This window comes from Erythranthe guttata, chromosome 14 (assembly GCF_056151865.1).
Source record: "Erythranthe guttata isolate IM_541 chromosome 14, IM_541, whole genome shotgun sequence".
Lineage (NCBI taxonomy): Eukaryota > Viridiplantae > Streptophyta > Magnoliopsida > Lamiales > Phrymaceae > Erythranthe > Erythranthe guttata.
This window is the reverse complement of record NC_142546.1, coordinates 16278728-16292428: the sequence shown is the minus strand read 5'-3', so window position 1 is coordinate 16292428 and position 13701 is coordinate 16278728. Positions and strand designations below refer to the sequence as shown.

General features: G+C 37.5%; 1 protein-coding gene across 1 annotated transcript; it reads left to right on the top strand.

Annotated features, from left to right (window-relative positions):
* Positions 1-1175: 1175 nt before the first annotated feature.
* On the top strand, positions 1176-11908 carry KEG (protein kinase KEG). The gene is made up of 16 exons (XM_012977442.2): positions 1176-2341; positions 4910-5272; positions 5381-5611; positions 5855-5980; positions 6065-6401; positions 6612-6769; positions 6849-7006; positions 7140-7261; positions 7385-7519; positions 7924-8048; positions 8246-8350; positions 8478-8711; positions 9262-9595; positions 9684-9872; positions 9949-10254; positions 10352-11908. The coding sequence occupies exons 1-16, from the start codon at positions 1572-1574 to the stop codon at positions 11534-11536; spliced, it is 4878 nt and encodes a 1625-aa protein (XP_012832896.2). The 5' UTR covers positions 1176-1571; the 3' UTR covers positions 11537-11908.
* Positions 11909-13701: the final 1793 nt, after the last annotated feature.

Genomic DNA, 13701 nt, shown 5'->3' with positions numbered 1-13701 from the left:
AGGGACCAAATATGAAATCATTGCAAATTTGAGGGATGAAAACTATATCTTTCCCAATTTTTAATTTTGACTTATTTATATATTAGTTTAAAACTTTTAAATGTTGAATTTTTTTTTTTATATAAAGTACATTATCATAGTTTTATCAAAATAAGTACAATTAAATATTTATAATTAAATTTATTATTAACAAAATCAATTAGTCGGATAATTGAAAGTTACGACCCATTCATACATGGATCGATTAAAATTATTGGTCCGACGCTGTGTGGTCCGTTAATCATCGACCGCCGGCAATCAGTGCAAGACAAGATTTTGTATCACCATTTATTGAAATAATATCAAACTAATATATTGTTTTTCACGAAGCTACATAGAACAGGAGCACAATTTAGATATGCATTGATGATACACATGATATAATAAAAATTACTATTGTATGTATCATGTTTCATAACCATAGTTTCTAAGCTCCAATTATCTAATACACAATTTCAATTTGTATGTACAATAATATATGTATTATATATTATTAATCATTATACTATATATATATATATTTGAAATCATGTTACATCTCAAGATCTGATATAATTAAAGGTCCGTTTGGCTAAGGTTTTTTTAAATAGGTGGTACGCTCTTATGTCTGATAAGATGTTTTAAGAGCTGTTAACTTTTACATCTTATTTTTAGAATTAATTTTTAAAGTAATTTGGATAATAAGCTTATTTGATATTTTTATTCTCCAATAATTTATTTACAAAAAAAAATTAAGATATTTAAAAAAAATTGTCAAACACTTTAGAATAGCTTATAAGCTCTTAAACATCTTATAAGCTCTTTTTAACATTTTATAAGTCATAGTATGTATACTTCTTAATAATTTTAGAAGTCATAGTATGTAACTATGTATAGTTCTCAATAATTTGTAAATAACATAGAGTTAATATTTTTTAATCACAATCTATATAGATATGCCTTAGTATTGTTACTTTATTTATTAAATGCATTTAATCAATTCTATTACCAAATTTTATATTATATTCAAGTATTTATAACATTTATAAAAAAAAAACAACCTTAGATTCATCTAAAGAAAATCAAAAAAAATAAATAAAAAAATATTAAATCTTTTTACCCTATTAAAAGTTGAAACCACTGTACTGTAGAATCTCATGCCTAAAGGGCAAAAAGAAAAAATAAAAATAAAAAAGAAAAAAAAAGAAGAGAGAGAGAGTAGAGAGTAGAGAGAGAAAGAGTTAAGAGAGAGGAGAGAGAAAGGTACACAGTGAGTCTGGAATCAACGACGGCAAAACCCCTCAATCAAGCTTTTTTTCTTTTTTCCAATTTCACCTCCGAGCTCACCCTACTTCTCCAACCGCCTCTTACTTTCTCTCTCTAAAACCCTCGTCCTCCATGGATCTACCACTTTCTCTCTCCGCCATTTCCTGATTCCGCCACAATTTCTCATTTCACCGCAAGCTTTTCATTTTTCTCACCTCTTCCGCTTGAAAACCAAAAAAAAATTCAATCGGCGCAGATTTTGGCGGAAGGAGGAAGAAGACGAAAGGATGAGGGTTCCGTTGTGCTCGGTCTGCCAGAACAAGTACAGCGAGGAGGAGCGGTGCCCGCTCCTCCTGCAATGCGGCCACGGCTTCTGCCGCGACTGCCTCTCCAAGATGTTCGCCGCCTCGCCGGACTCGTCGCTCTCCTGCCCCCGCTGCCGCCACGTCTCCACCGTCGGGAACTCCATCTCCGCCCTGAAGAAGAACTACGCCGTCCTGTCGTTGATCCAGGGCGGCGACGAGGATGACGACGAGGACGACGAGGAGGACGATGCTGACGGTAGTGAAGCCGGCGGCGGTGGCAGGAATTTCGCTGCTGGTAGTAGTAATAGTTGTGGAAATAATAGTCATGTTAATAGTAGCACTAGTGGTGGTTGTGTTTATAGCAACGGTAGTAGGAGAGTGGAGGATGCTGTTAAAGGTGGGATGATAGATATGGCGGTGCACAGAGAGGTCAAGATGGTGAGGAAGATTGGAGAAGGAACCAGTCGGCGGGCGGGTGTGGAGATGTGGGCGGCGGTGGTTTCCGGTAGAGGGTGTAAGCATAAGGTGGCGGTGAAGAAAGTCGCTTTTGGGGAGGAGACTGATGTGGTGTGGATGCAAGGACAAATGGAGGATTTGAGGAGGAAATCGATGTGGTGCCGGAATGTTTGCACTTTCCATGGAATAACAAGGATGGATAGCAGTCTTTGTTTGGTGATGGACAGGTGTCACGGGTCTGTGCAGACCGCAATGCAGCGGAATGAAGGGCGCCTCACCCTTGAGCAGATCCTCAGGTTTCATTTTTTCTTTCCTCTACGTTTTGAAAATTATGCTAAAGTAAGATTTTCTTGCTTCGTTGTTTATGTTCTTAAGATGCTGAAATGGTGATTTATTTTTCTATGTATAGTGGATTCTCATGATAACTGGAGACAGATATAGGAATTAGTGATTGGGTTATACTTAAGAAATCATGGATATCACATGATTATTAAATGTTTAGATTTGGTGTCGATTCATTGTATATAGACATGGAAACTGGAAAGTATAGTTCTTTGTTCATCTTTATGGCGTCCAAGTTTTGGCCTTTACTTCGGTGCGACATAATTCACTGTTTGTCCGGTTCCTCTGATCAATGAGACCTTCATTGCAAAATGGGCCTCTCCAGAATTATAAGGTCTTCATGTAGTGGCTGACTCGTGTTAAATAGTTGTATGACAATTTGCTTGCGTGCTGTAATGTGTGATGAGCCTATTGGGGAATGTGGGCCCACATCGTTTTGCTGGATGCTAGAACACGTGGAGTTACAAAAGATATTTTGGAGGCTTATAGTCATCTCATTGCCATTTGTTCAATTACGGAGATAAGAAATACTCGTGTTAAATGAGAGACTTTGGTACCTCGATTCCTTAGCCTGCGACAATTATTTTTCTCCTTTACAATTCAAATCTTGTTCCAAGGGGAAAATAGGAAAGGGGCAAGGTTTGAACCCTAAACTTAGCGTCTAATAGCGAAGGCTAGTACCAATTCTCTTAGTGACGGTTGGTTTAGCTTAGTATAATTATGTAACACGTGTCCTTATCTAACCAGGTAAAAAAGCTGTAACTTTTTCTGTCGTGTTGCCTGTAAAAACAATTTCGTAGTTAAAAAGATCTTTAGCAATTAGCTAGGTTGTTAGGGATTATTACTTTATCAAAGAATCCATCTCTAACCTCCCACAATATCTTTCATATCCTCATTATCATACCCTTCACAAATATATATAACCTCTTGTAGACAAATTGATATTGTAATATATATCTTTTTTTATTTTTTTTTGGCAATTGACCCACCTCTTTGAAAAATATTTATACTGCTCATCATTATTAGTACTCCTATTTGCAGTTAAAAAATGATTTTCAATGAGACAAATTATATATATGTATATAATACACCGACAAATGGAGAGCGAAGTTATGCGTAAAAATATTCTGGTCGGAAGCTACAAATAGGAAACAATGTAGCGTGTGTCTAAAACAAATATTTAATAAGAATGTAAATGCTGAAGAGGTCGAGGGAACATCTAGTTGTGGAATACAGGGAAAGTTAAAAACCAAAAAGAAACTGAAAACCTGGTGTTGGTTCTTCTGGCACCTTAATAAATCTCTACCACTCTCTTTCTGTTTGTAGTGTTCTTAATTTAATTTATTGTTTATTGTACTTGTGAAATATTAATTCTGTGTGTGTGTTTGTGTGAGAGAGGTAGAGAGGGATAAATGGCAACCTTATTTTGTTCGACATGCATTGCGGTTTAAGGATGATTTGTTCGGATTGAGCGAGAGAGAGTTCGCCCCTTCATATTTTTAGGCTGATTTTGGAAATAGATCTGTCAAGAGATGCTTGTTTAATGTATATTCTGTGCCCCATTTAGCAGTTCTACTCGTGAAATAGAATTTTCACAGGTCTTGTAACTTCTAATTCTGTAAATTAATTGATGTTCCCAAGTTGGATATAAAATACTTGGGGGTAGATTTACTAGATTCTTGTAGAAGAGCAGAGATTGGAGTATATGTTTTGTTTCATTTTGGGGATTGATATTCATTTCATTTTGGGAAAAATGTGCGCGTGTATGTGTTAAAAAAAGTTGGCTTTATGATGTGGCCTTATAACACATGCACCCAAAGGAATTTGACCCCCAACCTCTCACCAAACCCCACCAAAGCCTAGTGTGGGAGTGGCTCGGATACTACTTTGGCTAAGCCTTAGTCATTTGGAAAAAAAGAGCTGTTTTAGGAAAATTATTTAAGAATGCATTACAGATTATATTTCTGTATCCTATTTGAATATTAAATTTTCTGTTTTTGCTTACATGACATAGGTGAGGCGTCCTAGGGAGAAAATCGCACCTACCCAGCTCAAATATAATTTGTCTCAAGCACTTACCCAAATATAATAATTTTTTTTATGCTGTCTAGAATTTTCCTGTGCCTTAGATAGATAAGACCTATTAATCTCAAATGTGAAATTACCTAGCAGAGTCTAGTTTCTTGGGGTTTTCTGCAATATGAATTCCTAATTTGATATTCAATCACAGCCCCAACTGTTTAAATCGCCTACATTGAAGAATTGAGGTGAAGTACAACTTCTTTAATAGGTGAATATACCATGGTGTCCTCAGCATAAAAAAAGTTCTACATTTCTACTACAATATCCATGTGTCAAAAATGTACATGAACATCAAGTTGCTACAACACATGAGTAAAATAATATTTTGTGATCCAATAATATGCACAATTTTTATTGTTTTATCCATGAACTGCAAATTACTGTAGCTTTAACTGAATCTGCACTATCATTTTGATTTATCGTTCAAACCTTAAATGCAGATATGGAGCAGATGTTGCCCGTGGAGTTGCTGAACTTCATGCAGCTGGTGTTGTTTGTATGAACATCAAGCCATCCAACCTTTTATTGGATGAAAGTGGTCATGCTGTGGTTTCTGATTATGGGTTTCCATCAATTTTAAAGAAGCCTGACTGCAGAAAATCTGGAAATGAGGTGGAATCTTCAAAGATCCATTCGTGTATGGATTGCACAATGCTGAGCCCAAATTATACTGCTCCAGAAGCATGGGAACCAGTAAAAAAGTCGCTACATCTTTTCTGGGATGATGCTATTGGCATATCCCCAGAGTCTGATGCATGGAGCTTTGGTTGTACATTGGTAGAAATGTGCACAGGATCTATCCCGTATGTGAAATTATTTCTATATTTTGTCCTGGATAACTTCCCCATTATTATCTCTTATTTTCTTGAAGTAGAATCAATGAAAAAACAAGTAGGTTTCTTTTTATGCAGGTGGGCTGGCCTAAGTGCGGAGGAAATTTATCAAGCTGTTGTCAAAGCTAAACGGCAACCTCCTCAGTATGCAAGCGTGGTCGGTGTTGGAATACCTAGGGAATTGTGGAAGATGATTGGTGACTGCCTTCAGTTCAAGGCATCAAAAAGGCCAACTTTTCATTCGATGTTAGCAATATTTCTTCGACACTTGCAGGAGATTCCTAGGAGCCCTCCCACAAGCCCAGACAAGTAAGAAGCTGAATTATGTGTTCGCTTATGATATAAAAGTTCGTATATTGTTGTTTTTTGCACAGTGACATCATGTCATTTGATTATTTGATTTAAGCATAAAGAACTTTTCTTTGTAGATCTTGTCATGTCACATTCCTTAGTGTCATTTTTGGTGTTTATTTTATAGGATATTCCTATATTTTGTACTTCATTACTTTTTTAATGATTTGGTTGTCCATCTTTGCACCATCTTGTAATCAGTGACTTGCCTTTGAGCCCTGTAATAAATGGGATAGCACCCTCCCCATCAGCTGAGCTGGAGCTACCGCGTGCAGATCCCAACTTTCTACACCGACTCGTCTCTGAAGGCAATGTCAATGGAGTTCGGTTGGGCCTCGTTGCTTTAGTCATTTCTAATACTCCTAGATTCTCTTCTCTTTAAGATTTACATTTCACTACCTTGTTCTACAGAGAGTTGCTTGCAAAGATTTCTTCAAGATATGGTCAAAGTTTGTTACACTCTCTACTAGAATCACAAAATGCTGAAGGCCAAACTGCTCTTCACTTGGCTTGTAGACGGGGCAGTGCTGAACTTGTTGAAGTTATTTTGGAGTGCAAAGAGGCAAATGTTGATGTCCTTGACAAAGACGGCGATCCTCCTCTTGTTTTTGCTCTAGCAGCTGGATCACCTGAATGTGTTCGGGCACTCATTAAACGAAATGCTAATGTCAGGTCCAGGTTAAGGGAAGGTCTTGGTCCATCAGTTGCTCACGTCTGTGCCTACCATGGCCAACCAGACTGCATGCGAGTATGTATCTGGCCCTTGTTTAAATTTTCATAGGTTTACTGAATATTGAAAACATATGGAAACGTGAAGCAGGATGCACCTGGTTCGATTTCATAATTCTATTTCCATGAAACCGCATGGATACAAAATATATTGTATTATTTATTCAAGCTATTCAGTTTTGATTTTTCATGTACTTATTCTTTATTTCTTATTCTTGAATGTCTATAGGAGTTATTATTGGCAGGTGCTGATCCAAATGCAGTGGATGATGAAGGTGAATCTGTGCTTCACAGAGCTGTTGCGAAGAAATACACCGACTGTGCTATTGTCATATTGGAAAATGGAGGGTGTGAATCTATGAATATCCTGAACTCGAAATATTTGACGTAAGTGTAAATGCGTCATGTAGTAAAGTAACTAGAGAGTTTTTCTTTGTCACATGCTCTAAGCCTTTTTATTTGGCAGGCCACTTCATTTGTGTATAATGACATGGAATGTAGCTGTTGTCAGTAGATGGATAGAGCTTGCATCTACGGAAGATATTTCTGAAGCTATTAATATTCAGAGCCCCGGGGGAACAGCTTTGTGCATGGCTGCTGCCTCGAAGAAAGATCATGAATCTGGTAGAATATTGGGTCATACTGCTCAGAAGTTGTTCAAATTATGATGCTAATAGCCTTTTGAAACGAAATATGCCTTTTTTCGTCTAGAATGTTTTGTGCTTATGTTGATCTTTCTAATGGTGTAATGATTTAGAGGGTAGAGAACTTGTGAGGATACTGCTAGCTGCTGGAGCAGATCCAACAGCTCAAGACACCCAACACGCGCAAACTGCTTTGCATACTGCTTCTATGGCTAATGATGTCGAGTTAGTCAAGGTAGGCTGAATGAGTACTTCATGTGTACCTGACTGTTCTTTCTGGAGTTAAAATTACTTTCGAATACCATTTAAGTTCAATGTAAGATATTTGAATATTTTGTTGAATTTTTTTCTTTTGTAGATCATATTGGAAGCAGGTGTTGATGTAAACATCAGGAATGTGCAGAATACCATACCTCTGCATGTGGCATTGGCCAGAGGTGCAAAATCTTGCGTTGAATTGCTTCTATCAGCTGGGGCAAATTGCAACATGCAGGTCTCTTTTTTAACTTCCGATCTTCATCAGAATATCTCACCAATGCAGATCCTTGATAACTTCTTGCGAGGATTCTATGATTTCAATATGTCAAACCATATTAACAAAAGCTGGGATACAAGGGAGATACTTGATTTTTGGCTAATAAAAGGCGGATCTGAGTAGTTAGATCTTGTGGACATGTTTAGGAAATACCCATTCATGGTTTTGTAAGAAGCATTAGATAGTATTTTGTTGGTGATAATTGACTCGAGATTTAGATTTATTCTACTCTACTTTACCCCTATGAACCCCTTTTTGATGGATATATTCTGATACTAAATTGATGTTTCTGGGACTTTTTACCCAAAGATGGTCGGACATACTTCTGACTTTTAAGATCTTTTTGTCTTAATTTTCTTCAGGATGATGACGGTGACAATGCTTTTCATATAGCAGCTGATACATCAAAGATGATACGTGAAAATTTGGAGTGGATCCTTGTTATGCTTAAATATCCTGATGCTGCAGTTGATGTTAGGAACCACAGGCTAGTTCTTGATAACTGCGTTTTTTTGTTTTATATATATATATATATATATATATATATATATATATATATATATATATATATATCTGATATTATTAACGCCTATTTGAATTAGATGGACTTCTGTTTCCATGTGTAACAAATAAATGTAATAAGTGCTGCTAAATGTGATAGATAAGTGTCATGATGCTTTGCAGTGGTAAGACATTACGAGACTTCTTGGAGGCTCTTCCACGGGAATGGATTTCTGAAGATTTGATGGAGGCACTGGCAGAGAAGGAGGTCAATTTGTCTCCTACAGTGTGCGTAACACCACTACTACTATGTCCTTTTCTGCTGTCGAAGTTTTTTCTCGTAATATCTTTGTTCAACAACTTTGCTGTGGCTGGTTGTGTATTTTGGACTTTCATGTTGTCAAATACTTTTCAGATATCAAGTTGGTGACTGGGTGAAATACATAAGAAGCATTAAGGAACCAACTTATGGGTGGCAAGGTGCAACGCATAAGAGTGTTGGCTTTGTGCAAAGTGTACCAGATAATGACAATCTCATTGTATCGTTTTGCTCTGGAGAAGCTCAAGTACTAGCAAACGAAGTCATAAAAGTGATTCCTCTTGACAGAGGACATCATGTTCAACTTAAGGCTGATGTCGTAGAGCCAAGGTATGATTTCTCTGACATCAACACAAAATAGTACATCGTTTTTTGAATCATAAGATTTTACTATTAATTAATTCTTGCGTTTATATTGACATGATCTTGCATATCTGGCGATTAATTTGCGCTTTAGCGAAATCTACAAAAATTCAATCTATTTTAAACGTGAGCTTACATTCGTAGGAAAATAATTACATGTCTTGGTTTGACGATGCACATAGCCCACTTGAGGATTTTCTAATCTTAATATGTGCAAGTCTTGATGAATGGGAATATTTATTCAAGAACGATTGACATTTTAACATCTCTGATTGCACACATTTATCATTGTGCTTGAAATTTCCATTCGACTGTTTTTTATCTGCTTACATCTTTCAGTTATGCTGCTAGCCCTTTGCAAGGGAACCTTTTGGAAGATATATAAAACTGCATACCGTTATCTTTAATAGTAGTTAGTAACTAGTAAAGGATGTCTGTTATAATACGAACCAAACTGCTTATAACTTCCTCAACATCCACATGCCATGCACTAACTAATCATTTTCTACTATTGCAGATTTGGGTGGCGTGGCCAGTCCCGTGACAGCATTGGAACTGTTCTATGTGTTGATGACGATGGAATCTTGCGTGTTGGGTTTCCTGGTGCATCTAGAGGATGGAAAGCAGATCCCGCCGAAATGGAAAGAGTTGAAGAATTCAAAGTCGGGGACTGGGTTCGTATACGTCCCACCCTCACCACAGCTAAACATGGCCTCGGATCTGTAACTCCTGGTAGTATCGGTACAGTTTACTGTATTAGACCAGATAATAGTCTATTATTGGAACTTAGCTATCTTCCTGCTCCATGGCATTGTGAACCTGAAGAGGTTGAGCATGTCGAACCCTTTAGGGTAAGAGCATTCAGTTGAAATCAATGCACTTAATTCTGTAACGAGGTTTCTTCAATTTTTTAATTTTTTAATTTTTTTTCTTTTCAAGATTGGTGATCGTGTTTGTGTAAAGCGTTCTGTTGCGGAACCTAGATATGCTTGGGGTGGCGAAACTCACCATAGTGTTGGAAGAGTCAGCGAGATAGAGAATGACGGCCTTTTGATAATCGAAATACCGAATCGGCCTATTCCATGGCAGGCTGATCCTTCCGACATGGAAAAGGTGGATGATTTCAAGGTAATAAATACTATTACCCGTGTAAGTTACGAGTTATGCCTCTTCACTATTCTAATTTATTCCACAAATTGCACAGGTAGGAGATTGGGTTAGAGTAAAAGCTTCTGTTCCCTCTCCAATATATGGGTGGGAAGATGTTACGAGAAACAGTATAGGTATCATTCACAGTTTGGAGGAGGACGGTGATATGGGAATCGCGTTTTGCTTCCGTAGTAAACTTTTCCGCTGTTCGGTCACAGATGTTGAGAAGCTCCCGCCTTTCGAAGTGGGAAAGGACATTCGCGTAATTTCATCCGTCACTCAGCCTCGGCTCGGATGGTCAAACGAGACACCAGCTTCTGTTGGAAGAATTGTGAGGATTGATATGGACGGTGCCTTAAATGTAAAAGCTTCATCTTATCTTCTATCCTTTGTGTCCCTAAAATGTTCTTATTCAAGATCGTTCCCAACGTTGACTTGCGAATTTTCTATATTTTTAGGTCAAAGTTGCTGGAAGACGTAGTTTGTGGAAAGTTTCACCAGGCGATGCAGAAAGGCTTCCCGATTTCGAAGTAGGCGACTGGGTGCGTTCGAAACCAAGCCTGGGCGCAAGACCAAGTTACGATTGGAGCAACATCGGTAAAGAAGGCCTAGCAATCGTGCACAGCGTACAAGACACCGGTTATCTAGAACTCGCTTGCTGCTTCCGCAAGGGACGGTGGAGCACTCACCACACTGACGTCGAAAAAGTCCCCGCATTTAAAGTCGGTCAACACGTCAAATTCCGAACCGGACTAGCCGAGCCAAGGTGGGGCTGGAGAGGAGCACAGAGCAATTCCCGCGGCATAATTATCAGCGTCACAGCCAATGGTGAGGTGAGACTATCATTCCCCGGCATACAAGGGTTGTGGAAAGCGGACCCCGCAAATCTAGAAATCGAGCAAATGTACGATGTGGGAGAGTGGGTCAGATTGAGATCGAACGGTAGGGTGGGCATTGTGCAAGGAAATGCTTACGAGGAAAACGAGCACGACGTGGCGGTTGTTGGATTCTGCGGCGAGCAAGATCCATGGGTAGGGAGTATAGCCGATCTCGAGAGAGTCGACAAACTCACGGTTGGAGAAAAAGTCAAAGTCAAGAACTCGGTCAAACAGCCGAGGTTTGGATGGTCGGGGCACACACATACGAGCATTGGCACAATCTCGGCCGTTGATGCGGATGGCAAGCTTAGAATCTACACACCGTCCGGTTCGAAATCTTGGATGCTCGATCCCTCGGAGGTCGAAATCGTGGAGGAGAGAGAAATTCGGATAAAAGATTGGGTTAGAGTGAAGGGGAGTGTGACGAACCCTATACATCAATGGGGGGAAGTTTCTAGTTCGAGTATAGGAGTTGTGCATCGGATAGAAGAGGAAGATGTGTGGGTGGCTTTCTGCTTTATGGATCGATTGTGGCTTTGTAAAGTGTGGGAGATTGAGAGAGTGAGGCCGTTTGGTAACGGAGATAAGGTTAGGATTAAGGAGGGTTTGGTGGGGCCCAGGTGGGGGTGGGGTATGGAGACGCACACTAGCAGAGGTGAGGTCGTCGGAGTTGATGCGAACGGTAAGTTGAGGATTAAGTTTAGGTGGAGAGAAGGGAGGCCGTGGGTCGGAGATCCTGCTGACATCATGCTCGACGAGAGCTGACATCATCGACCCGAAAACCTAACTTAACCGGTGTAAATAGAGCGTCGGAAAAAAATGGGACGAGGGAGTGTGGTCGGTTTGCGCGTTGGAATTATCAAATTAATCGTCTAGAAAGTTGTGACCGTTGTGGTGTAAGAAGTTTACTTGGGGGTCTAGAGTATATATACAAATAAATCTGGGGAATAGTTTTGGTATTTATTCAATTTATATTTGTATGTATGATATAGAACACTTTCACTGGATTAGTTGAATTGTTTTTTTTTTTCTTTTATTTTTTAATTTAATTTTATAGTTTTTGTGGATTCTTAGATGTACGAGTTTTGAGTAAAGTATTCTTATGAAGTTTATAGAGATTTATTTTTATTATGTAAATGATAACTATTGAGAGGTCTAATGATGCAATAGTCTAAACATATCTGTGTTTTGGATAGGTTTTGTGTGCGATATTCGAAATACTTATTGGACACCTTATGGGCTATTTTGCAATTTCTAAAAATTCAAAACATTTTTCAACATTAAATTATCAATTTTTTTTTTCTTCCTTAATTGTTTACATGTTTAATGATATTGCAAATTGATAGTTGATAGAAAATTTTATTTTGAATATGTTTGTATGAAAATATATAAGAAGAATTTATATATAAATAAAAGCTTATATATGTTTATATAGCTTATTATAAATATACTTCCATACTTTTAATGTTTACATGTTTTTCTAAGCTCCCATATCCCCATTTTTGGGACATGCCATTATACCGTATTCGTTTTGCCGTTCTCCATATCGTTGTTTCCATGTGCGTGCTACATAGGTCTAATCATACGAAACCATACTCCTCAGCTTAACAATAATTGTCTCCATGTCCGTGCTACATAGGCCTAATCATACGAAACCCTACTCCTCCGCTTAACAATAACTGTCAGTTTAAAGAAATATGTTTGTTTCATATTATCTATTACTTTAGATTTCCAATACTGTAGTAAATGTATTTTTTTTTCCTTGTTTTACCCATATTTATTCAACTTCAAGTATTAATTATCTCTTATCACATTATTAAATGTTCAAGGTTATTTTAGTCTTTTTAATACGTTTTTTCCCCCATAAAATCAACGTGTTTATTAAGATTCTTAATACACGTGCAAGTGTGCATAGATGAAAAACAACAATTATTGAGAAATGGAGGAAGAAGTAGGCAATTATCCGTGTTTAGAATGCTATCCACACCAATCGGTTGTTCCTTTGTCTTCATCATATTCATCATTTTGTTTCTTGATTTTTTCTTAAATTCAGATGCCACGATAACTTTAGGTTACACTCCTTAATCACCGAAGCTCCGATTTACGTTTCTCGTATTTTTATTTTTGTAAAAACAAAATAACTTCAAAAAAATAAAATAACATTGATTTTACAATGTGGATCAACCTCAACAATCTCTTCCATTGAAGCATTCAATAGAAAAATAGAACCAAAGAAAATGGAATCATTGGAAAGATTCTTTTTTCTTTTTTTTACCATTTCGAAATCCAAGAATGCTTGGGCAGAATCATGAAAAAGCATGGTCATATGTTAGGATTAGATGTCCCAATTCAATGCATTATTCTTTGATGCAGAAGATATATTACAACTATATCCCATATTTATGCTAAAATAACTTTAAGATCCCTATAGTATTGGTAATTACAGCCACGCCTCTAAAACAATAATCGGAGCCAAGATTTCATGTTCTGAGGACTGATATGCACTATATTTGTTTTTTGCGGGTCCATTAATGCTACCATAGACGAAAACTTATAAACTTCATTTTAAATAATGAGGAATTAAGAAATACTGGGGGAGCCATGTCACCCCCATAGCTCGACGTTGTCTCCACCACTATCTGAAACTAATAATCCGTTAAAAACCTAACAGAACAACTTATCCAATGCATTATTCCGTTAGGGTTTCTAACAATATTTCAGGGGTGATTGTAATTACCGATACCACGTGACCTTAAAGTTATTTTAGCATTCCTCAGGGGTGTAAGTGTAATTTACCTTTTATATATATATATATATATATATATATATATATATATATATATATATATATATATATATATACCCATCCAAAGAAGAAAAAGAAGAAAAGTCCAAGTGACAGAAGTATTGTGATTGCTTTGTGTATGGAG